Source organism: Hyla sarda, chromosome 12 (genome assembly GCF_029499605.1).
Source record: "Hyla sarda isolate aHylSar1 chromosome 12, aHylSar1.hap1, whole genome shotgun sequence".
Lineage (NCBI taxonomy): Eukaryota > Metazoa > Chordata > Amphibia > Anura > Hylidae > Hyla > Hyla sarda.
The window spans coordinates 24,302,825-24,329,995 of NC_079200.1; the positions used below are offsets into that span (position 1 = coordinate 24,302,825).

Below are 27,171 nucleotides of genomic sequence, written 5' to 3' on the forward strand. Positions count from 1 at the left end.
CAGCAAGCTGCGTTCTCCCCTGTCCGGTGCCCTCCGGCGTGTCCATGAGACGCTGGATGATTGTGAACTGTCCCATTCAAATGAATGGGATCAGTTCTAGCATCTGTTTCCCTCTGGTGCACGCCGGAGGGAAACTGTGCTTGACGACTGATATATGTAAGCCAAGCCTTATTGGGACTAATGGTATTTTTTTTTTAGTTATTATGGCTAATGGTGTTTTTTTGAGTTATTGGGGCTAATGGTATCTATGGAGTTATTGTGGCTAATTGGATTTTTTGTGTTATTGGGGCTAATGGTATTAACATCTTGAGGAAAAAACCTGAAGGAATAGACATTAAATGAGATATTTAGATAATAATAGATAGATAGATAGATAGATAGATAGAGATGATCATTCAGTATTCATAATTCATGGGTTGTTGAACTTTGTTAAGGTTAGCATCTTTTTAATGAATCCTTTTCTCCTTCTTTTTAGGAAGTTTGTTTCTAAACAAAGAAAAGAAAAAAAAACAAAAACACGATGTCCCAAGTAATCCCCAACCACGTGTTACGAGTTGGACAGACTGTCTGTATGGCACCAAAGGACGAAAGTAGTGGCTTCAGGCAAGTTGTCCATCCAAAAGGAATCCCACTTACCTCTAAATGTTCCTACTACACTTCAGAGACTTACGTTTCACAGATGACATCACAAGTAAGGTTAGCAGATACCAATCTGTATGGCGAACAAGAGTCCATGAAGACCCACCAGCCTCTACCAGGAAATACTGGTATTAAATCAGTCAACGTAAAGCAACCATCAGAGGCCGAAATCTGCAATGGAGGAGATCCTTTATCTCCATCACTGGACATTTCCATAGACAATCTGAACCAACTCATTTTGCAGTTGGATCCTACTTTCCAACCTTTGCCTGTCAACTCTGACTTGATTAAGAAAAGACGTGACCCTTCCCCTTGTAGGCCAGTGACTTCCAAGGTCACCAGTCCTCCAGGTAAGAAGTCCTGTTGTGAATATTAGTTTCTAGCAGAAAGTAGAGAGCAAGAGATGATGAGCACCCCTCAAAGTCCAGACAATGACAGCCCGGTTGCCACAATTCCAGACACAGAGCACTGTGAAAATGATCTCCAAGTTCCCCCGTTAGCGGTGCTCGCAAAGAAAGTCTCTGGCATAGAGGTATAAAGAAAAAACTGTTGCGGCAACTCACCGTGCTGTGCAGGGTATCTTTAATGGAGAATCATAGACAAACAAGTGGAGCAGTCCAGAGGGTAGAGCGACACAGTGTTTCGCCGGCGGCTTCTTCCGGCTCCGATGGAGCCGGAAGAAGCCGCCGGCGAAACACTGTGTCGCTCTACCCTCTGGACTGCTCCACTTGTTTGTCTATGATTCTCCATTAAAGATACCCTGCACAGCACGGTGAGTTGCCGCAACTGAATATTAGTTTCTATTCTACAAAGCCAAACGCAATGAGTCAGGACGGCCTCACCACACATTAGATGGTCAGCCAATCGTGCTGAAATTAGCAGGTTTAAAGGGGGTACTCCGCCTCTCTAGATATTTTATCCCCTATCCAAAGGATAGGGAATAAGATATCTGATTGCGGGGGTCCCGCCGTTGGTCCCTGCTCCACCTGGCGTTCGTTTAGAACATCGGGTGCAGCGCCGGAGGCTCGTGACATCACGGCCACACCTCCTCAATGCAAGTCTATGGGAGGGGGCGTGAAGTGGCCATGACGTCACAAGCCTACGCCCCGCGTCGTCAGTCATCCGGCACCGAGCGAAGTTCGCTCCGTGCACCGGATGTCTGGGATGCTGCAGCCGAGATCACTTGGGGTCCCCAGCTTTGGATAGGGGGATAAGATGTCTAGCGGCGGAGTACCCCTTTAATGTAATGCGTATGTCCAGCTTTAGTCTCAGACAAGAGAACACATACCGACTCTTCAAGAGATTTGTTAGATACGTTCAGTTTTACCTATTTGGAACTCTGAATGTAGAACCCTGGCCAAAACACATATTGGTAGCTTTCGCAAGTTGTTTGCAATCCTACCTCAGTCAACAAATACTGATTAAATGTATGCATGTTTTAGATAAGGAGAGCCCAGAGGGGAAATTTGCACTTTTTCTATTGTGCACATTGTATTGGACCCCCCTTGAGATGCCACCACTGAATTATACATTTCATGTGGCTTCGGAAAAATGTTTCAATTTTACATCTACCACTAGTCTACTGCCAGACTCAACAAACAAATTATACAGCCTCCCGAGGGCTTGGCAGAAAATAGGAGCCGAGGCGCAGTACTGACTTGTTATACTTGTGATCGTTATGAAATGTGATGCCTGGAAGGCTTGCTTGTCCCGATTAAATCAGACCAGCCCAATGAGGCAGCCTATGCTATTAAATATTTGTCTTTATGTTAAGAGCCTCAAGAGAGTCTTCATATCCCAGGTTTATGCCCGCAGGATTGGGAGGGGTCCGTGATGTTACGGATGTGTAGACAATAAGACAGTGTGGGATTAATGACGTGCGCTTGGAAACTTAGTTAAAGAAATCTAGATATGGAAGCTGGACAATGAAAACATTAGAATCGAGATTGTAGGGATTTCGGAAAAAATCATTGTAGTCTGTAGAAAGACTCCAAAATGTCTTCCATAGTGCATGGTTGTTTTTATTTTTTATTTTTTTTTGACCCAACTTCCATATGTATGGCTGGAGTAAGTAGAAATGAAAAGACTAAACATTATGTTGAGAAAGAGCAGAGATGCTCTAAATTTTAGATTTAGAAGATTTTAATTGATCTTGTTGGGTTGAAGACCCAATGATGACAGGTTATGGTTTTAAACCAAATAGTAATCCAGGTGACCAACAATGGTTATCTCCTCAGTTAGTGTAGTGAAAAAAACTTATCCTCTATCCAAAGGATAGGAGATAAGTTATAGATCGTGGGGGATCCAACCGCTGGGACCCCCACATTTTCCTGTACGGGGCCCTGGGAATCCGCAGGAAGTGGCTTGATGACCCCCACGGCCAACACACCGTGTCGGCCGCAGCTTCATGCGGGAGTCGGCACACCTCCCTTCCTGCCAGGGACTCATCAAGGAGATTGCGGGAGATCCCAGCGGCCGGACCCCCGCAATCTATAACTTATCCTCTGACTTTTGGATAGGGGATATTTTTTTTTTTCACTACACAACTCCTTTAAAGGGGTACTCCGCCCCTAGACATCCTATACCCTATCCAAAGGATAGGGGATAAGATGTCAGATCGCCGGGGTCCCGCTGCTGGGGACCCCCGGGATCTCCTCTGCGGCACCCCGCTATCATTACTGCACAGAGCACACTCGCTCTGTGCGTAATGATGGGCGATACAGGGACCGGATCATTGTGACATCACAACTCCGCCCCTCGTGACGTCACGCCTGCCCCCTTAATGCAAGTCTATGGGAGGGGCGTGATGGCCGCCACACCCCCTCCCATAGACTTGTATTGAGGGGGGTGGGCCGTGATGTCACGAGGGGCGGAGCCGTGACGTAATGATGCTCCGGCCCCTGTCATCACGCACAGAGCGAGTGTACTCGGTGCAGTAATGACAGCGGGGTGCTGCAGCGGAGATCCTGGGGGTCCCCAGCAGCGGGACCCCGGCGATCTGACATCTTATCCCCTATCCTTTGGATAGGGGATAAGATGTCTAGGGGCGGAGTACCCCTTTAAGTCAATACCTAGATTGGTTCTATCCAAGGTAACTAGAATTTAGGACCTTAGAGGGGTACTCCGCCCCTAGACATCTTATCCCCTATCCAAAGGATAGGGGATAAGATGTATGATTGCGGGGGCCCGCCGCTGGGGACCCCCGTAATCTCCCTGCTGTACCCGGCGTTCGTTTAGAGCATCGGGTGCAGTGCTGGAGCCTCGTGACGTCACGGTCGCACCCCGCTTGTGACGTCACAGCCATGCCCCCTCAATGCAAGTCTATGGGAGGGGGCGTCACGCCCCTCCCATAGACTTGCATTGGGGGGGCGTGGCTGTCACGAGCCTCCGCCCCACATCGGCAGTCATCTGGCCCGGAGCAAAGTTCGCTCCGTGCACCAGATGCCGAGATCGCAGGGGTCCCCCAGTGGTGGGATCCCCGGGATAGGGGATAAGATGTCTAGGGGCAGAGTACCCCTTTAAGGTCCTTCTTGTCCAAAAAAAAAACTCTTGCACATTGCAGTGAAATTTCTCCAAACCTCACCACTTCTTATCTAAAGCCCCCACAACCCCCAAATTTTGTGTGACTGATTTTTAGTTTACCATGTATTTTGCATAGAGGACATTTTCTTTCATAAGAGCACTCCTATAGAAGACCACTTTATAGAAAAATTGTGGCTTGTCTTCTCAAAGAGGTGAGTACTCCAGGATTATGGTATTTAGGAGGGTAAACTGTAAGAGTTCTTGTTGGTTATACCACTGTAGCTCGTGAAGGCCAAACACAACCTCTGTATTGTCAACAAAGGGAATTGAATGACTTTTTATGGTCTTTCTTTTTGAAGTATACATTAGCTTGATGAGGTTTAAGTTTTGGTTGGTTGCATAGATAGTGTACAGCTAAAACTAATACCATTATATCTAATCAGTTCCCTAAAGAGAATTAATCTTCTCAGACATCTGACTGCACATTGAGGTAGTCACAACTATGGCTTGAGGCAATAAACCTTGAAGGGGTACTCTGCCCCTAGACATATTATCCCTTATCCAAAGGATAGGGGGTAAGATGTCTGATCGCAGGGGTCCCGCCACCAGAGACCCCCCATGATCTCGGCTGCGGCACCTCAGACATCCGGTGCACGGAATGAACATCGCTCCGTGCTGGATGACTGGAGATGTTGGGCGGAGACTCGCGACGTCACGGTCATGCCCACTCGTGACTTCATGCCCCCTTTCATAGCCTTGCATTGAGGGGTGTGGGTGGGACGTCACGAGAGGGGCATGGCAGTGACGTCATGAGCCTCCGGCATTGCACGCGATGCTCTATACGAAGGCCGAGTGTGGCAGGGAGATCCCAAGGGTCCCCATTTGTGGGAACCCATGATCAGACATCTTCTCCCCTATGGTTCATCTTCTCCTCCTTTGGATAGGGTATAAGATGTCTAGAGAGCGGAGTACCCCTTTAATATTTATGTAACATTGCATTAGAAAAAAAAATACCTTACATGCAGGATCAGGGAGAAGCAGCATCACACAACATCCAGGAGTTAACATATTGTTGTTCTTTTCTTAGAGGTTAAATGTGTTGGAATAAATCCACCTAGGGTGGTTTGTCATCAAGAAAATATGCAAAGATCTTCAAGTCCCACCCCAAGACAGGAGGGCATCTTGATTGCTCGTGGAACACAGTCGGAAAACATCAGTCCTAATGGTAGCCTTATTTTTAGTGAGCCCCAGTCACATGTTTTATATGATCATTACCAACGTCCACTAAACGGAGGATCGCACCAGGCCACAGAAACCATTGCAATCCCACGTAAAAGGTCAAATCAACAAAATCAGGTTATATCTACATCATATGGCTCAGATAGCACCTACCAAACAAGACCTTCCTTCCGCACCAGTGAGGCCTCCATGATGTCCACAAGCCCTGGGTCAGACACCAGCTATGTTTTGGGAAGGTAAGGAGACTTAAATGATAATGATTCATGTTTTGAATCGCATGTTCCAAAACTCCCTGTTTTAGTAGTACACTTCATAGCCATAACTACATTGTTTTCTTTGTTTTGTTCCAACAGCACCCATTCTCTCCAATATGATGATACTGATGGCCACTTTCATTCTAGATTGTTAGAAAGTCCATTTGGTTCACAGGGGTCATTTTCTAACCTTTTCAGCCCTGTGAACATGTCACCTGCCCCACATATAAATTACTCTGACCACAATGGCAGCTTTGGCCATTTTAAGACATCTCATACTTCTACAAAAAGTCATGCCAATAGTTGTCCACCGTCAGTCAACAACTCCGCTATGGACATCCCCATTCTTCTAGTCAATGGGTGTCACTGCCCAGAAAATGAGGACATCTCTCCCAAATCTTCTAGACAATTGCATGGTGGAAACAAGCGAAGAGGGTCTTCAAGTTTCAACAAAACCTCATCTGAATCCTCAATCCCAACATGTACAGATAGTGAGTGACATATTCTCTGTTTTTGTTGATGCTCCATTCCATCAATAGTGGAGATTTCTATGTTTTTTATACTTTTATTCTTTACATAGGTAACATGAAAGATGGGCAGCCAGGCATGAAGTTTGTTATGGACACCTCCAAGCAATGGTTCAAACCCAACTTCACGAGAGACCAAGGTAACCTACCTCTTGCATCTTCTACAGTATAATGAATCGTCTTCTAAAGGATCATGAATTCTCATTTCAAAAGTTGTAATACTGCCTGAAAGTTTGATTCTGCACTGTTCATACAAAATACTAGGAAAAGAGGAAGTGAATGGTGAATAAAAAGCGGAATAGTGCCCTGTGACACTTCCCCACCAGGGCTATATTTCTTATGTGTAGGTGACGAGTCCATGATTAAGTTTTTCTTAGAAAAAGTCAACTAGAGTTTTGAAATATGTCCTAATTTGTCCTAAGTTTACTTAGAAGCATGATGACCATAGCATTTCTCATCATTCAAGACCTTTTTGGTCCTTACCTTTGATGCATGGCTATCATTGAAGAGAGCAGGGCTACCTTTAAGTGGTGATCACTTCCTTAGACAGTCTCATTTTGTAGACTTTATCTGGCTTCATTCAGAACAGTGCATGAATATATGATAGTGCTATCGGCAGGGCTGGTGCAAGGATTTTTCCCACTCTAGGCGAAAGCTAATTTGGCCGCCTCTTGACCCCACCAGTTGGCTCCACCCTTTGACATGCCCCAACTTACTACTGGGGTGACACACTGTAGCAAACCTCCTCCTCATGGGGCAGATGTATGTAGGCGCGCGCGATGTGAGGACCTGCCTGTCTGGTCTCAGAGTTGGCACTGCGCTCCTCCAGCAGGCTAAACAATGCAGATTATTATGGTACCGGGGGGGGGCTATGGGGTTGCGACGGTGGTGCTAGCTGGGTGGCTGCTTCAGGTGAGCGTCGGGTGCTTTGGATGCTGGCTACTAACTTTCTTGCAGTGGGCAGAGTGGTGTCCTCATCAAGACAGCGCTCTAGGCTGCTACCTATTTTGCCTATAGGCGGAACCGGTCCTGGCTATTGGTGGAGCAGTTTTACCGTCATAAATGTTAGAACAACCAAAGAAATTACTAATTTAATCTAATCTCAGGCTTTATATCATTAAATCACAGCTATTGAATTACTGAAAGACAAAGAGCCTGGAACATTTATAATCCGAGACAGTACTTCCTACCGCGGATGCTTTGGTTTGGCAGTAAAAGCTCCCGGGGCGCCATCAGGTGAGTTTGCATTTATGTATCCACTTTGGCTAGATACAGTAGTCTTAGCTCCTCAATCAATTGGATCTAATCAATGGGGATTCTCTAGGGATGTTCCCAAAACAGCTTCCAATCCCTGTTCAGGACCACTCACTGGACTCCTATATGGGCAGGAATTATAATGATAAAATTACATATTAAATTGAATGCTTTCCCCTGAAACTATAGTATAGTACAGCCCTTAGTATCTCTAAAACACTTATAGAGAATGCATGGAGAGGGGCTGTCGCCCCAATCCATAAATAAGGAGAGCCATTCAAGAGATCACGGGGTCAGACCTCCCGAAATTAGACACTTGTCATGTGGATAAGTGTTAAAATGCTGGACAACCCCTTTAAAGGGGTACTCCGGTGGATAACTTTTTTTTTTTTTTTAAATCAACTAGTGCCAGAAAGTTAAACAGATTTGTAAATTACTTCTATTAAAAAATCTTAATCCTTCCAGTACTTATTAGCTGCTGAATACTACAGAGGAAATTCTTTACTTTTTGGAACACATAATGACCACAGTGCTCTCTGCTGACATCTCTGTCCATTTTAGGAACTGTCCAGAGCAGCATATGTTTTCTTTGGGGATTTTCTCCTACTCTGGACAGTTCTTAAAATGGACAGAGGTGTCAGCAGAGAGCACTGTGGTCATGATGTCAGCAGAGAGCTCTGTGTTCCAAAAAGTAAAGAATTTCCTCTGTAGTATTCAGCAGCTAATAAGTACTGGAAGGATTAAGATTTTTTAATAGAAGTAATTTACAAATCTGTTTAACTTTCTGGCACCATTTGATAAAAAAAAAAAAAAAAGTTTTCCACCGGAGTACCCCTTTACGTCTTTGTCTATGCCGGAGTTCAGAATACATCAATGAAAAAGTGCGTACAAAGGTCATTGATGAAGCAAAACTTTATTAACATGAAATCCATGACAAACAAGACAAGGATAAAATCACATAAAATAGACAGTGCTATGGTGGAATCTAACAAAAATTGGGGCTATGCACGCCAATACTACGACCCGGAAGAAGCCTTGGAGCGAAACGTTGGGTGTTGGAGGCCTGCACGTTGCACTTGCTGTCACTATTGGTAACCAGTGTGCTACATGCTTACATTTTGTACCCTTTTGCACTTATGCTTATTTTAGGATTGATCAGCTTGTATACTCTACCAAATGTACTTTATTCCACTACTGCTGCTATACTACTGCAATTAAAGGGGTTCTCCGGTGCTTTAGACATCTTATCCCCTATCCAAAGGATAGGGGATAAGATGCCTGATCGTGGGAGTGATCTTGCACGCGGCACCCTGTTTGTAATCAGTCCCCGGAGTGTGTTCGCGCCGGGTCTGATTACCAGCGACCACAAGGCCGGCGGCGTGTGACGTCACGCCTCCGCCCCCGTGTGACGTCACGCTCCGCCCCTCAATGCAAGCCTATGGGAGGGGGCGTGATAGCTGTCATGCATTGAGGGGCGGAGCGTGACGTCACACGGGGGCGGAGGCGTGACGTCACACGCCGCCGGCCCTGCGGTCGAGCGTAATCAGACCCGGAGCGAACACACTCCGGGGACTGATTACTAACGGGGTGCCGCGTGCAAGATCCCGGGGGTCCCCAGCGGCGGGACACCCGCGATCAGGCATCTAATCCTCTATCCTTTGGATAGGGGATAAGATGTCTAAAGCACCGGAGAACCCCTTTAAGTATAGGATGGCTTACTTACCTCCTACAATGCACTTTATTTATGCTGCTGTTATGTCCTCTCTCTTAAAGGAGTAGTGCACTTTATTTTCCCTCCCTTAAAAGGAGTAGCGAGCTTATTTGTTATACCTTGCTGCATTTTGCATGTTGCACATGTACTATTGTGTGCACAAAATATGGCACTCCCTTTTTGTCGGTGCCCAAATAAGAATACCAATTCTCTTAAAATGCAAGATGCAAAAGGATTTTAATACTCACAGTCCATACATAATTGATGTTTCGGTCCCACCAGGACCTTCCTCAGAATTTAAAGGGGTACTCCCGTGGAAACCTTTTTATTTTTAATCAACTGGTGCAAGAAAGTTAAACAGATTTGTAAATTACTTCTATTAAAAAATCTGAATCCTTCCAGTACTTTTTAGGGGCTGTACACTACAGAGGAAATGTTTATCTTTTTGGATTTCTCTTATGTCACGACCACAGTGCTCTCTGCTGACCTCTGCTGTCCATTTTAGGAACTGTCCAGAGCAGCATATGTTTGCTATGGGGATTTTCTCCTGTTCTGGACAGTTCCTAAAATGGACAGCAGAGGTCAGCAGAGAGCACCGTGGTCGTAACATAAGGGAAATCCAAAAAGATAAACATTTCCTCTGTAGTATACAGCCCCTAAAAAGTACTGGAAGGATTAAGATTTTTTAATAGAAGTAATTTACAAATCTGTTTAACTTTCTTGCACCAGTTGATTAAAAATAAAAAGTTTTCCACGGTAGTACCCCTTTAACAGGACTGGTGCGGAGGAGAATGTAGAAGAAACGGCCAAGTGAGGTGCAAATGGTGCGGTGAGTTGTGTGACCGAAGTCACGGAAGCATTCTGCTTCCGTGACTTCGGTCGCACAACTCACCGCACCTTTTGCACGGCACTTGCCCATTTCTTCTACATTCTCCTCCGCACCAGTCCTGTTAAATTCTGAGGAAGGTCCTGGTGGGACCGAAACGCACCAAGTTTTTCTTTATATTTAAAGGGGTATTCCAGGAAAAAACTTTTTTTATATATATCAACTGGCTCCAGAAAGTTAAACAGATTTGTAAATTACTTCTATTAAAAAATCTTAATCCTTCCAATAGTTATTAGCTTCTAAAATTTTCTGTCTAACTGCTCAATAATGATATCACATCCCGGGAGCTGTGCATCATGGGAAAAATATCCCCATAGGAACTGCACAGCTCCCGGGACACTGAGTCATCAGAGAGCAGTTAGACAGAAAACAACAATTCAACTTCAGAAGCTAATAACGATTGGAAGGATTAAGATTTTTTAATAGAAGTAATTTACAAATCTATTTAACTTTCTGGAGCCAGTTGATATATAAAAAAAAGTTTTGGCCTGGAATACCCCTTTAAGCACATTTACTAGTGGCGTGCATAGCCCCAATTTCTAGCACTTTCTATTTGATGTGATTTTATCCTTGTCTTGTTTGTCATAGCATTCATGTTAATAAAGTTTTGCTTCATCGATGACCTTTGAACGCACTTTTTCGTTGATGTATTCTTAGTTTTGGCGTAGGTCAGTTACGCATGGGACGCTTTGGGTTGCATATGCAGGAATTCAGAATAACAGAACTTTGATCACCAGTGTATCCTTCCTTATCTTCATCTTTCCTCATATTTCTCATCTGAAGTTACCGATTTATGTTTCACTTTGATGTTTGCTCTGTCTATTTTCTTTTGAAGTAAAGTATAACAAAAATGACTTAATTTGTCCTCATACATCCAGATAACATTAGTCACCCAACATCTAGGATGGTGAAAGTTTGAGGACTTTATTGTTCACCATAGTAGGTGACTCACGTTGCCTCACCCATTCATGTCCTGGAATTTCATAATTCTTTTCACCTACTGAAGTACAGAAATCCTTTCTCCAACTACTCTTAAAGGGGTACTCCCGTGGAAAACTTTTTTTTTTTTTATATATATCAACTGGTGCCAGAAAGTTAAACAGATTTGTAAATGACTTCTATTAAAAAATCTTAATCCTTCCAGTACTTTTTAGGGGCTATGTACTACAGAGGAAATGCTTTACTATTTAGATTTCTCTGATGTCATGACCACAGTGCTCTCTGCTGACCTCTGCTGTCCATTTTAGGAACTGTCCAGAGCAGCATATGTTTGCTATGGGAATTTTCTCCTGCTCTGGACAGTTCTTAAAATGGACAGCAGAGGTCAGCAGAGAGCACTGAGGTCATGACATCAGAGAATTCTAAATAGTAAAGCATTTCCTCTGTAGTATATAGCCCCTAAAAAGTACTGGAAGGATTAAGATTTTTTAATAGAAGTAATTTACAAATCTGTTTAACTTTCTGGTACCAGTTGATTTAAAAAAAAAAAAAAAAAAAAAAGTTTTCCACGGGAGTACCCCTTTAAGAATTCGGGAGAATGTGTCTTTCTCAGAAATCATTGTTACACTAAACCATGAGCTATAGAACATTGGGTCAGCAATTGAGTAGTAGCAAATGTTTACTATAATTCAGTTCTACTGCATGTTTGTAGGAAATGAGTCCAGCTTTAAAGGGGTACTCCACTGGAAAACTTTTTTTTCAAATAAACTGGTGCCAAAAAGTTAAACAGATTGGTAAATTACTTCTATTTAAAAAATCTTAATCCTTCGAGTACTTATCAGCTGATGTATACTACACAGGAAGTTCTTTTCTTTTTGAATGTCCTTTCTGTCTGACCACAGTGCTCTCTCCTGACACCTCTGTCCCTTTTTGGAACTGTCCAGAGCAGGATAGGTTTGCTATGGGGATTTGCTCCTACTCTGGATAGTTGCTGACATGGACAGAGATGTCAGCAGATAGCACTGTAGTCAGAAAGAAAGGAAATTCAAAAAGAAAAGAACTTCCTGTGGAACATACAGCAGCTGATAAGTACTGGAAGGATTAGGATTTTTTAATAGAAGCAATTTACAAAGTTATTTAACTTTCTGGCACCAGTTGATATAAAAGAAAACGTTTTCCAGCAGAGTACCCCTTTAAAGAAGTAACCATTCAGGACCCCCTGTAAATCCCCAATGGGGTTTCCAGGCCTTAAAGGGGTACTCCACTGGAAAACATTATTATTTTTTTTTTTTTATCAACTGGTGCCAGAAAGTTAAACTGATTTGTAAATTACTTCTAGAAAAAAAAATCTTAATCCTTCCAGTACTTATCAGCTGCTGTAAGCTCCAGAGGAAGTTCTTTTCTTTTTTAATTTAATTTCTGTCTGACCACAGTGCTCTCTGCTGACACCTCTGTCCATTTTAGGAACTGTCCAGAGTAGGAGCTAATCCCCACAGAAAACCTCTCCTGCTCTGGACAGTTCCTAAAATGGACAGAGGTGTCAGTGGAGAGGACTGTGGTCAGAAAGAAAGGAAATTAAAAAAGAAAAGAACTTCCTGTGGAAGCTGATAAGTACTGGAAGAATTAAGATTTTTTTAATAGAAGTCATTTACAAATCTGTTTAACTTTCTGGCACCAGCTGATTAGAAAAAAATAAATAAATAAATATATATATATATATATATATATATATATATATATATATACATATATTTATTTATTATTTTTTCCACGGGAGGACCCCTTTATTAGCACATAACCTGGCAGAAACTGGCCAATGTTCCCACCATCCACAAATGCTGCAAAGTGATGGAACAGTAGAGACCACCACTAGGCCCCAGTTTCCTAGGAATAGCACTTTGAGAAAGGCGCCATATTTTGGCGTGGACTCCTTTCCTCTAAAACACTATCTTGCTTTCTTAACAGGTAATGTGACCAATGAACTTGTCCGACATTTCCTGATTGAATCGTCTGCAAAAGGCGTTCACGTGAAAGGAGCATCAGAGGAGCCACATTTTGGTGAGTGCGAATGTGACCTGTTTTTACAGTACACCGTGTTGATGTAGACCATTAGAGATGAGCGAACTTACAGTAAATTCGATTCGTCACCAACTTCTCGGCTCGGCAGTTGATGACTTTTCCTGCGTAAATTAGTTCAGCCTTCAGGTGCTCCGGTGGGCTGGAAAAGGTGGATACAGTCCTAGGAAAGAGTCTCCTAGGACTGTATCCACCTTTTCCAGCCCACGGGAGCACCTGAAAGCTGAACTAATTTATGCAGGACAAGTCATCAACTGCCGAGCCGAGAAGTTCGTGACGAATCGAATTTACTGTAAGTTCGCTCATCTCTCTAGACCACCTCTCTGATCATACCTTATGTTTATTTGTAGGAAGTCTTCCTGCACTGGTATACCAGCACACCATCACCCCCTTATCCTTACCCTGCAAACTACTTGTTCCACCTAGAGGTATGTACAAATTATTATCCCTGCAAATACAGATTAGAATTAGTGTTGAGCGCGAATATTCGCAATTCGAATACAGTGACATCCCCCCCCCCCGACCTACGATGGCCCCGACATACGATCATTTCAACATACGATGGCCTCTCAGAGGCAGCATCAACATACGATGCTTTTGTATGTCGGGGCCATCGCATTTACGGCTATCCGGCAGCGCAGACTGCTTCAGCTGCCACCGGATAGCCGTTTACGGTGCCCCGTGTGGTCCGCTGACGATCACTTACCTGTCCTCGGGGCTCCGGCGCGTCCTCTTCGGGATCCCCTGCATCGTCGGCGCTCTCCATCGTCGTCATCACGTCGCTGCGCACGCCGTCCCGTCATCCAATAGGAGCGGCGTGCGTAGCGACGTGATGGCGGCGACGGAGAGAGCGAGGATGCCGGGGAAGCAGAGGCCTTGCCGGAGCGTCGGGGACACCCCAGGGACGCGGCGACAGCGATGGGAGGCGACATCCCAGGCAGCGGTGACGAGCGGTGACGGTCCGGAGCGGCGGGGACAGGTGAGTACAACTTCCTATACCAGTGGTCTTCAACCTGCGGACCTCCAGATGTTGCAAAACTACAACTCCCAGCATGCCCGGACAGCCGTTGGCTGTCCGGGCATGCTGGGTGTTGTAGTTTTGCAACATCTGGAGGTCCGCAGGTTGTAGACCACTGTCCTATACTTTACATTGCACGGATCCCTCAACATACGATGGTTTCAACAAACGATGGTCCATTTGGAACGGATTACCATCGTATGCTGAGGGACCACTGTATTTATTGCTAATTTCGCATATTCGCGAATATAGCGCTATATATTCGCAATTACGAATATTTGTAAAAAAAAAATTCCCCACAGAACACATCACAGTGATCTCATCCCTCGCTGCTTCCAGCTTGTGGTCTATAGAAGGCACCAATACTATTTACCGTATTAGGCTGGGTTCACACCACGTTTTTCAAATACGGTAACCTTATACGGTTTTCCACAAAAAACGTATACGACCGTATCCAAAACCGTATGCATAGAGAATGCATTGTAAACCGTATTCCAAATGTTGTGTACGGTTGCATCCGTTTTGCCTCGGATACGGTTTTGCCGATTATTCAAAAACGCTGTCGACCACGTTTTTGCCTCCGGTTGGAAAACCGTATGCGAACCGTATGCGGTTCTTTTAACATTGTTGTCTATGAGAACCGTACACAGAATTTCAGAATACGGTTGCACGCGGTTTTTCTAATCCGTTTTTGGAGTTGACACATGCGCAGATTGGAATTTCAATAGAACAATAGTAACTTTATTAAATTGCTGGAAAACTAATTCCAACAAAATAGCAAAACCGTTGGCAAAAACTGATGCAAATGGATAGAACCGTACGGGGAAAAACCGTATACGTTTTAATTTGGAGTCATACGCTTGCATACGGTTTTTGCCATACGTTTTTTTAGCGGAAAACCGTATACAGTAACCGTATTTGAAAAACGTGGTGTGAACCCAGCCTTAGGCTGCATTCACACCACTTTTTTGCAATACAGTTCCCGTATCAGGTTTTTGATGAAAAACGGATTCCTCAAAACCTGACTAAACTGTATCAAAACGTGTGTACAAATTATAACCCATATACGGTTGAAAACCGTATACAGTTTGAAAAATGATGTCCGGTTGCATCAGTTTTTTTTAACCAAAAAAACGTATACGTTTTTAACTTTTCACTCCATTTTGAATAAAGTTTTACTTGTTTGATTGAAATTCCAAGAAAAAAAAACTGTGCAAAGTCAAAAACCGTATGGTGAAAACCGGATGGAACAGTACGCACATACAGTTCTGTACAGTTCCCATTGACTCCCATGTTAAAAATAAAACGTATACGGTTTAATCCGTTTTTTCACCCGGACCAAAAAACTTGGTAGACTACAGTTTTGGGTACAGGTAAATAACTGTACAAAACCGTATAAGACGCAAAATGGACTAAACCGGATGATGCGTTTGACGTACGGTTTACAATGTTAAGTCAATGCATACGGTTTTCTATATACGGTTCCATACGGTTTTTAACTTGAAAATGTACACGGGAACTGTATAGCAAAAACGTGGTGTGCATGCAGCCTTAGACTGGAGATCGAATATCATCACAAAAATTAGATAGATAAATAGATATGAGATAGATAGTAACGATATTCGCGAATATGACATGACAATATTCTAAATGAAAAATGTCATAGACCCATTATCACTTCTGTATAGACCAAGAATATTAGATAGATATGAGATAGATAGATAGATAGATAGATAATATAGATAGATAGATAAAATAGATAGATAAAATAGATAGATAAGATAGATAGATAAGATAGATAGATAGATAATATAGATAGATAAGATAGATAATATAGATAGATAAGATAGATAGATAAGATAGATAAGATAAATAGATAAGATAAATAGATAGATAGATAGATAAGATAGATAGATAAGATAGATAGATAGATAGATAAGATAGATAGATAAGATTGATAGATAAGAGAGATAGAGAGATAAAATAGATAGATAAGATAGATAGATAGATAGATAGATAGATAGATAAAATAGATAGATAGATAACATAGATAGATAGATAAGATAGATTAGATAGATAAGATAGATAGATAAATAGTTAGATAAGATAGATAGATAAGATAGATATGAGATAGATAGATAAGATAGATAGATAGATGAGATAGATAGATAAATAGATAAGATAGATAGATAGATAGATAAGATGGATAAAATAGATAGATAAGATAGATAGATAATATAGATAGATAAGATAGATAGATAAGATTGATAGATAAGATAGATAGAGAGATAAAATAGATAGATAGATAAGATAGATAGATAAAATAGATAGATAGATAAGATAGATAGATAGATAAGATAGATTAGATAGATAAGATAGATAGATAGATTAGATAGATAAGATAGATAGATTAGATAGATAAGCTAGATAGATAAATAGTTAGATAAGATAGATAGATAAGATAGATAGATATGAGATAGATAGATAAGATAGATAAGATAGATAGATATGAGATAGATAGATAAGATAGATAGATAGATAGATAGATAGATGAGATAGATAGATAAATAGATGAGATAGATAGATAGATAAATAGATAAGATAGATAGATAGATAAATAGATAAGATAGATAAAATAGATAGATAAGATAGATAGATAAGATAGATAGATAGATAAGATAGATAGATAGATAAGAAAGATAGATAATTATAATCTCACTTTCAAAAAGATTCAATAATATGATGACTCTATTGGTAATAATTTAAAGGGATGAGATTAAAAGACACGGCTGCTTACTTTCAGAAACAGTGCCACTCTTGTGCATGGGTTGTGTGTGGTATTACAACTGGGAAACAAAGAATTGTATTCTGAATATGACACCTGAATATTTTCCTTATGCAGCTCACAATGATAGTGACAGCAGCCCCGACACTTCCCCTGAAGGTGCTTGTGAGCTGAGAAATTCAGCAGGTGAGTGGAAGGACCCAAAATATGTGACCATGGGGGTGATAATTCATAGAACCCCCATTTACAGAGGTTGTCCAGTATTACATAACAAGGATCTGCTTTTCTATAAACAGTGCTACTCATAGGCTGTGTCTAGTATTGTCAGCTTAAAGGGGAACTCCAGTGGAAAACTATTTTTTTAAATCAACTGGTGCCACACAGTTAAAGTATTGAGGGGGCCCGCCCCCTCAATACAAATCTATGGGAGGGGGCGTGGCGGCCATCACGCCGTTACGTCACAATGCTCCAACCCCTGTATCACCGGTCATTACTAGAGATGAGCGAACTTACAGTAAATTCGATTCGTCACGAACTTCTCGGCTCAGCAGTTGATGACTTATCCTGCATAAATTAGTTCAGCTTTCAGGTGCTCCGGTGGGCTGGAAAAGGTGGATACAGTCCTAGGAAAGAGTCTCCTAGGACTGTATCCACCTTCTCCACCCACGGGAGCACCTGAAAGCTGAACTAATTTATGCAGGAAAAGTCATCAACTGCCGAGCCGAGAAGTTCGTGACGAATCGAATTTACTGTAAGTTCGCTCATCTCTAGTCATTACGCACAAAGCGAGTTTGCTCTGTGCAGTAATGATAGCGGGGTGCCACAGCGGAGATCCCCAGCAGCAGGACCCCCGTGATCTGACATCTTATCCCCTATCCTTTGCATAGGGGATAAGATGCTAGGGGCGGAGTACCCTTTTAACTTTCTAGCACCAGTTGATTGTTTGCACCAATTGTTTTCCGCCAGAGTGCCCCTTTAATGTCAGCGAGCTTCTTAAAAGTAACCTATTTTATGTATTGCTTCCAGCCTGCAACGTCTTGTATCTGAACTCGGTGAGCACAGAGACCCTGACAGGCTCCAGTGCCATCCAGAAAGCCGTGACTACCATTTTTGAGAGGGCAGATCACATTGTGCCGACGATCGTGAACTTCAAGGCCGCAGACCAAGGAGTCACCTTGACTGATATCCAACGCAAGTAAGAATTTCCCTAATTTCGTGTTTTTCATTATTGCCGTTTCTCGTGATTGGTCAGACTGATGAATCTTCCCCTTCTCTTTCCAGAGTATTCTTCAGACGTCACTATCCGGTGTCAACCCTCAGCTTTTGTAGCGTGGATCCCGAGCACAGAAAGTAAGTGGTCTGAGAAACATGACGGTATGAAAGAAAGGGAAGCGATCACACAAGTACAGTGATCCCTCAACATACAATAGTTTCAACATACAATGATCTTTTCTGGCCCATTGTAACTTGAAACCAGACTCGACATACAATGCTATGGAATCTGCGAAACGTGTCAAGGGCTGGAAGAACCGACCAATCAGAATGGGCATTCACTGGTAAAACCCCTGTATTGTACTGAAGTGTTTGCACTGACTGGTGTCTGGTAGCGCCCCCTACAGTACGGGAGGTATTACATGTTCTGTACTCTTTACCTATATTACTGAAGTGTATGCAATGACTGGTGTCTGGTAGCGCCCCCTACAGTACGGGAGGTATTACATGTTCTGTACTCTTTACCTATATTACAGAAGTGTATGCACTGACTGGTGTCTGGTAGCGCCCCCTACAGTACGGGAGGTATTACATGTTATGTACTCTTTACCTGTATTACTGAAGTGTACGCACTGACTGGTGTCTGGTAGCGCCCCCTACAGTACGGGAGGTATTACATGTTCTGTACTCTTTACCTGTATTACTAAAGTGCATGCACTGACTGGTGTCTTGTAGCGCCCCCTACAGTACAGGGAGGTATTACATGTTCTGTACTCTTTACCTGTATTACTGAAGTGTATGCACTGCCTGGTGTCTGGTAGCGCCCCCTACAGTACGGGAGGTATTACATGTTCTGTACTCTTTACCTGTATTACTGAAGTGTACGCACTGACTGGTGTCTGGTAGCGCCCCCTACAGTACAGGAGGTATTACATGTTCTGTACTCTTTACCTGTATTACTGAAGTGTATGCACTGACTGGTGTCTGGTAGCGCCCCCTACAGTACAGGGAGGTATTACATGTTCTGTACTCTTTACCTGTATAACTAAAGTGCATGCACTGACTGGTGTCTGGTAGCGCCCCCTACAGTACAGGGAGGTATTACATCTTCTGTACTCTTTACCTGTATTACTGCAGTGTATGCACTGGCTGGTGTCTGGTAGCGCCCCCTACAGTACAGGGAGGTATTACATGTTCTGTACTCTTTACCTGTATTACTAAAGTGCATGCACTGACTGGTGTCTTGTAGCGCCCCCTACAGTACAGGGAGGTATTACATGTTCTGTACTCTTTACCTGTATTACTGAAGTGTATGCACTGACTGGTGTCTGGTAGCGCCCCCTACAGTACAGGGAGGTATTACATGTTCTGTTCTCTTTACCTGTACCAGGGTTAGCTGCTCCTCTGGACAGCAGGTGGGGGCGGCTCCATTTTCCTTTTTTAGGACACTGTGTACTATACAGGACCCTGAAGAAGCTCCTGTCCTCTACATAGACCAGTGTTTCCCAAAGAGGTTGCCTCCAGCTGTTGCAAAACTACAACTCCCAGCATGCCCGGACAGCCTTTGGCTGTCCGGGCATGCTGGGAGTTGTAGTTTTGCAACAGCTGAAGGCTCCCTGCTTGGGAAACACTGAAATACACAGTGATTACAGCTCCCAGCAGATCTTTCTTACTTTTATATGTAAGGATTTGCTTTATCTGTATTAGTTATCTACTTATTTTTCTTTAATCCTCACTTTTTGCTATTTTTTGGATGACATTTTGGTGGCTTCAGAACTAATTACCAGGTTTCCATAGAGTTCTGGTCTCAACATACGATGGTTTCAACATACAATGGTTGTCCCGGAACCAATTAATATTGTAACTTGAGGGAGCACTGTACTGAGGAAGGACTAGATGTGTCCAACAGTTAGAACAGTTTTCCAAAATGGCAGTAATAAGGTTCAGTTTACATTTATATTTACACCTCTTTCCATTTAAAACAGAAGCAAGTGATCATATAACAGATACCAATTCCATTGACATCCAATGGGGTCCAACAGTATTAGAAGCAGAGGACCCCCACACACACACACACAGACAGGGTGGTATTACCAAAGCTCAACGTTCACAGGGACTGCCTGTATTCATGGGCTAGATCAAGGTCTGTGGGATTACTGCATTAAATGGGTATTCCAGTAAAAAAAAAACTATTTTTTTTTTTTTAAATCAACTGGTGCCAGAAAGTGAAACAGATTTGTAAATGATTTCTATTTAAAAATCTTAATCTTTCCAGTACTTATCAGCTGCTGTATGCTCCACAGGAAGTTCTTTTCTTTTTGAATTTCCTTTCTGTCTGTCCACAGTGCTCTCTGCTGACACCTCTGTCCATGTCAGGAACTGAAAGCAAATACAGTGAATACACAGCAACAAGAATTGTGTCTACTGCAGAGTTTCCCAACCAGGGTGCCTCCAGCTGTTGCAAAACTACAACTCCCAGCATGCCCGGACAGCCGTTGGCTGTCCAGGCATGCTGGGAGTTGTAGCTGTGCAACAGCTGGAGGCACTCTGGTTGGAAAACATTGATCTACTGTAAAAGATGCTCTAATACATAGGGTCCTAGCTTGCTTACAGTTTCCCTTTTAAAGGGGTACTCCAGCGGAACATTTTTTTTTTTTTTTTATCAACTGGTGCCAGAAAGATAACAGATTTGTAACAGATTTGTAAATGCCTTCTAGTTAAAAATCTTAATCCTTCCAGTACTTATCAACTGCTGTATGCTCCACAGGAAGTTCTTTTCTTTTTGAATTTCCTTTCTGTCTGACCACAGTGCTCTCTGCTGACACATCTGTCCTTGTCAGGAACTGTCCAGAGTGGAAGCAAATCACCATAGCAAGCCTCTCCTGCTCCGGAAAGTTCCTAAAATGGACAGGGGTGTCAGCAGAGAGCACTATGGTCAGACAGAAAGGAAATTAAAAAAGAAAAGAACTTACTGTGGAGAATACAGCAGCTGATAAGTACTGAAAGGGTAAAGATTTTTAAATAGAAGTCATTTACACAGGAAGTTCTTTTTTTTTTCCCTTTCTGTCTGACCACAGGGCTCTCTGCTGACACCTCTGTCAGGAACTGTCCAGAGCAGAATCAAATCCCAATAGCAAACCTATCCTACTCTGGACAGTTCCTGACATGGACAGAAGTGTCAGCAGAGAGCACTGTGTTCAGATAGAAAAGAAATTAAAAATGAAAAGAACTTCCTGTGGAGCATACAGCAGCTGATAGATACTGGAAGGGTTAATATTTTTAAATAGAAGTAATTTACAAATCTGTCTAACTTTCTGGAGCCAGTTGATTTAAAAAAAAAAAAAAAAAAAAAACAGTGTACCCCTTTAAGTCCGGTCATCATAACTATAAGTAGCAAACAAAGCTCCTAATGCTGATGTGAACATAGCCTAAAGGGGTACTCCCGTGGAAAACTTTTTTTTTTTTTTTTTAATCAACTGGTGCCAGAAAGTTAAACAGATTTGTAAATCACTTCTATTAAAAAATCTTTATCCTTCCAGTACTTCTTAGCTGCTGAATACTACAGAGAAATCCAAAAAAAAAAATGCATTTCCTGTGATGTCCTAACCACAGTGCTCTCTGCTGACCTCTGCTGTCCATTTTAGGAACTGTCCAGAGCAAAGGAAAATCCCCATAGCAAACATATGCTGCTCTGGACCGTTCCTAAAATGGACAGCAGAGGTCAGCAGAGAGCACTGTGGTCAGGACATCACAGGAAATGCATTTCTTTTTTGGATTTCTCTTTAGTATACAGTCCCTAAAAAGTACTGGAAGGATTAAGATTTTTTAAAAGAAGTGATTTACAAATCTGTTTCACTTTCTGGCACCAGTTGATTTAAAAAAAAAAAAAAAAAAAGTTTTCCACGGGAGCACCCCTTAAGGCTAAGTTTCCACTTGGTTTTTTCTCTGGCAGTTTTTGGGAAACAGCCACAGCAGTTTTTGAGCCAAAGCCAGAAGTGAATGCAAAAGGAATAGGACATATAAAGGAAGGACTTATACTTCTCCTCTTTTATGGATCCACTTCTGACTTTGGCTCAAAAACTGCAGTGGCTGTTTCCCAAAAACTGCCAGATAAAAAAAACAAGTGGAAACTTAGCCTAACAGCGCAAAATAAAAAGCCATATGGTATCTGATCAGTACAACATGCAGAACATCAGGATTTGGTGCCTGCGCACGCTCGTACGGTGGGGCCCGGTATTATCATTTTAACCGTCAGCTCAGGCAGGAAATTACATTATCAAATGAAGAAAAGGTGCAGATGCTCCAGCTCCCAAATAGAAATAATATTTAAAAGTCCAAAATTTAATTAATCCATATTAAAAATAGGGAACAACAAAAATCCACGTGAGGTTAAAAACAAAGCTGAAACGCCGACGCGTTTCGGACCGTGCGGTTCTTAGTCATGGCACCAAAAGCTGGTTGCTTTTTGCATTTATATATTTTTTCAGGAAATGACATAGACAAATATCTATCGGCTTCGTCATAAGAGACGACAGGATAAGAGCCGGAAACCTAAGAAAGACCTCGAGTATTAGGAGCAAATAGTAACTCGGTAAACAGACGTGTTTTGTAAGGAGGGCGTATTCGTAATATCAGGGTGTGGTGTTTACCCATATGGGTCATTGAGGTATGGAGTTGAAGGATACGTTTTTCGATGCGCAACAATGTTACTTGTCCCAATGAAAACTGAATGTAGAAGTAGAATTATGAGGATGGGGTAATCTGAGGAACTTGCCTGGGCTTGGTTACGGGTGGGGTCCACCACATCACACAAAGAATAGCTGGAAGGCAAGTGAGTAATCCCACCTCCGGACTGCGCCATACACAGGTCTACACCACCGCCAATAGACTGACAGAGAGGAGTCACCATGACAGGTGTCACTTACATGAAGTCACGTCCCCGCTCCATTGTATGATGTCATCCAAGGCTATGACACGTGTAGTAGAACATCACCTAGGAAACAGCAATGTCACCATTCCATGGACTCTGTATAGAAAAAGAACAAGTACTCCCAGCAGTGATGACAACTAAACTGGCAACCGTGACGCCTTACTGCAGTGATTCCCGATATATGTGCCTCCTGCTCAGGGACGGGGCACAGGATGACTAGAAAGGGGGCTGGAGATACTGTCCTTTGTATGTTCCTCTGGCATTTATATAAATAATTATAAGACGTGCCCTATTTGGTTGGGAAACACTGCCTTTTTTGTATGGACAATATCCCCCATTACATTCCTATATATTATCGCTACCTAAAAGAAGCAGATTCAAGCGAAATATTAGAAAAATTTGATCTGAACTTGATGATAGATAGATATGAGATAGATATGAGATAGATAGATATGAGATAGATATGAGATAGATAGATAGATATGAGATAGATATGAGATAGATAGATAGATAGATAGATATGAGATAGATAGATATGAGATAGATAGATATGAGATAGATAGATAGATATGAGATAGATATGAGATAGATAGATAGATAGATATGAGATAGATAGATATGAGATAGATAGATATGAGATAGATATGAGATAGATATGAGATAGATATGAGATAGATAGATATGAGATAGATATGAGATAGATATGAGATAGATATGAGATAGATATGAGATAGATAGATAGATATGAGATAGATACATAGATATGAGATAGATACGAGATAGATATGAGATAGATAGATAGATATGAGATAGATAGAAAGATAGATAGATAGATATGAGAGATATGAGATAGATAGATATGAGATAGATAGATAGATAGATATGAGATAGACAGATAGATAGATATGAGATAGATATGAGATAGATATGAGATAGATAGATAGATATGAGATAGATAGATAGATATGAGAGATATGAGATAGATAGATAGATATGAGATAGATATGAGATAGATAGATAGATAGATAGATATGAGATAGATAGATATGAGATAGATAGATATGAGATAGATATGATATAGATAGAGAGATAGAGAGATAGATAGATATGAGATAGATAGATATGAGAGATATGAGATAGATAGATATGAGATAGATAGATAGATATGAGATAGATAGATAGATAGATAGATATGAGATAGATAGATATGAGATAGATAGATATGAGATAGATATGATATAGATAGAGAGATAGATAGATAGATAGATAGATAGATAGATAGATAAGAGAGATAGATAGATAGATATGAGAGATAGATAGATATGAGAGATAGATAGATAGATAGATATGAGATAGATGGATAGATAGATAGATATGAGATAGATAGATGGATAGATAGATAGATATGAGATAGATAGATAGATAGATATGAGATAGATAGATAGATATGAGATAGATAGATAGATATGAGATAGATAGATATGAGATAGATAGATAGATAGATATGAGATAGATAGATAGATATGGGATAGATAGATAGATAGATAGATAGATAGATAGATAGATATGAGATAGATAGATAGATAGATGGATAGATAGATATGAGAGATAGATAGATATGAGATAGATAGATATGAGAGATAGATAGATATGAGATAGATAGATAGATAGATATGAGATAGATAGATAGATATGAGATAGATAGATAGATATGGGATAGATAGATATGAGATAGATAGATATGAGATAGATAGATATGAGATAGATAGATAGATAGATATGAGATAGATAGATATGAGAGATAGATAGATATGAGATAGATAGATAGATATGAGATAGATAGATATGAGATAGATAGATAGATATGGGATAGATAGATAGATAGATATGAGATAGATAGATAGATGGATAGATAGATATGAGAGATAGATAGATATGAGATAGATAGATAGATATGAGATAGATAGATATGAGATAGATAGATATGGGATAGATAGATATGAGATAGATAGATATGAGATAGATAGATATGAGATAGATAGATAGATAGATAGATATGAGATAGATAGATATGAGAGATAGATAGATATGAGATAGATAGATATGAGAGATAGATAAATATGAGATAGATAGATAGATAGATATGAGATAGACAGATAGATAGATAGATATGAGATAGATAGATAGATAGATAGATAGGAGATAGAGAGATAGGAGATAGAGAGATAGGAGATAGAGAGATAGGATATAGAGAGATAGATAGATAGATATGAGAGATAGATAGATATGAGAGATAGATAGATATGAGATAGATAGATATGTGAGATAGATAGATATGAGATAGATATATATGAGATAGATAGATAGATAGATAGATAGATAAATAGGCCATCGTTCTCTACGCACACACATTGCATCTTTGTAGCAACTAATAAACATGGGATAAAGTAACAATAAGCTGTATAAAGGTTTTCTACAACCAGTGGTTCTCAAGCTGTTGCAAAACAACAACTTCCAGCATGCTGATAGTTAAAGTTTTGTACCAGCTGGAAAGCCATAGGTTATGGAACAAACACGTGAAGCTCATGTAATTCTTCTTAGTTGCCAGTAGAGGGAGCTCTATGATCTATCATACTTACATCTATCTGTGTTCTCTTCCAGGTGGCAGAAGCAGTGCAGACCTTCCAGGTGAGACATTGTACAGGGCTAAATCCTAAAAACTCTTCTCTAACATGAAAAACTAAACAAGCAATAAACATCGCACAACCTGTAGACTAGAGCGACGCTGATTCAGGAAAAACACGTATCCATTTTCTATTCCTTGTATTTGATCTTTTTGGGACAAAGGCAATGTAGCTAAAACGTCGCCCTCTTTAGTGGGTTCAATAAAACACATGGCTTGAATGTTACTCCGGGCCCGTGATGTGGCCGTATTTGGTTCTGATCGTTGAGACTCTATTTTCCTCTTCTATCCTTTAGTCTTCCTAACAATTTTATTTCTATTCTTCTCTTTAGAATTTTTGGTTTCGTGGCAAAGAACCCAACCGACCCCTCGGACAATGTCTGCCATATATTTGCCGAGTACGATGCCATACAACCTGCCTCACCACTCATCAGTTGTCTGACAAGCTTGATACAGCAGCAGGAGAGAGTGTAATTCCTGCCTCCTCCACTAGAGGCGCTACGATCACTCATATCTATGGCAATCCATATGTTAATTCCGGAACTGGAAACTACGGAATCCAAAAATATGTGACCCTTGTGTGGACATGGCGACCACGAGGACCACCCATCCATAGTTACCGGTCTATGAACTTTTATAATATCTTTGTCTATGGTCATGCATAGTAGAAGCAGTCATACAGGGATTACTTTTCTGCTTTACTCTGGTACCTCGTTAATATTAACGAAACCCCAATGTCTCTCCACTTTATGGAATTTTCTATTATTGTAAATAAAAATAAAAATGTAATGCAGAAAGTATACATACGAAAGGTGGAGGGGCATAATGACCGCCTCCTTATGAAAAAACACATACCTATAATACATCCGTATGCGGTCACCACGCCTCCTCCCATAGACTTGCATTAAGGGGCGTGGCCTGATGTCATGAGGGGGCGTGGTCGGCCCCCGTAGCACGCACACAACATTCAGAACTAAGTGTTCAGAATGCTGGCCAGTGGAGTACCGCTTTAAAGGGAACTCCGGTGGAAAACTTTTTTTTTTTTTTATCAACCGGTGCCAGAAGGTTAAACAGATTTGTAAATTACTTCTATTAAAAAATCTTAATCCTTCCAGTACTTATTAGCTACCGAATACTACAGAGGAAATTATTTTCTTTTTGGAACACAGAGCTCTCTGCTGACATCACGAACACAGAGCTCTCTGCTGACATCACGTGCACAGTGCTCTCTGCTGACACCTCTGTCCATTTTAAGAACTGTCCAGAGTAGGAGAAAATCCCCATAGAAAACATATGCTGCTCTGGACAGTTCCTAAAATGGACAGAGGTGTCAGCAGAGAGCACTGTGGTCATGATGTCAGCAGAGAGCTCTGTGTCCCAAAAAGAAAAGAATTTCCTCTGTAGTATTCAGCAGCTAATAAGTACTGGAAGGATTAAGATTTTTTTTATAGAAGTCATTTACAAATCTGTTTAACTCTCTGGCACCAGTTGATTAA

The 27,171-nt window shown here is 41.5% G+C and overlaps 1 protein-coding gene across 3 annotated transcripts in view; it reads left to right on the forward strand.

Moving 5' to 3' along the window:
• Positions 1–26,716, forward strand: part of TNS4 (tensin 4) — a 79,246-nt gene extending 52,530 nt beyond the window's left edge. For all 3 annotated transcript variants that reach the window (XM_056547908.1, XM_056547910.1, XM_056547909.1), the window contains 12 exons: positions 476–989; positions 5,249–5,636; positions 5,754–6,145; positions 6,235–6,321; positions 7,310–7,417; positions 12,937–13,029; positions 13,398–13,475; positions 16,968–17,036; positions 17,877–18,045; positions 18,132–18,200; positions 25,654–25,680; positions 26,008–26,716. In XM_056547908.1, coding sequence (XP_056403883.1) covers positions 521–989; positions 5,249–5,636; positions 5,754–6,145; positions 6,235–6,321; positions 7,310–7,417; positions 12,937–13,029; positions 13,398–13,475; positions 16,968–17,036; positions 17,877–18,045; positions 18,132–18,200; positions 25,654–25,680; positions 26,008–26,149 — 2,091 coding nt within the window. In that variant the 5' untranslated portion in view covers positions 476–520 and the 3' untranslated portion in view covers positions 26,150–26,716. The remainder of the gene's footprint in view (positions 1–475; positions 990–5,248; positions 5,637–5,753; positions 6,146–6,234; positions 6,322–7,309; positions 7,418–12,936; positions 13,030–13,397; positions 13,476–16,967; positions 17,037–17,876; positions 18,046–18,131; positions 18,201–25,653; positions 25,681–26,007) is intronic.
• The last annotated feature ends 455 nt before the right edge of the window (positions 26,717–27,171 follow it).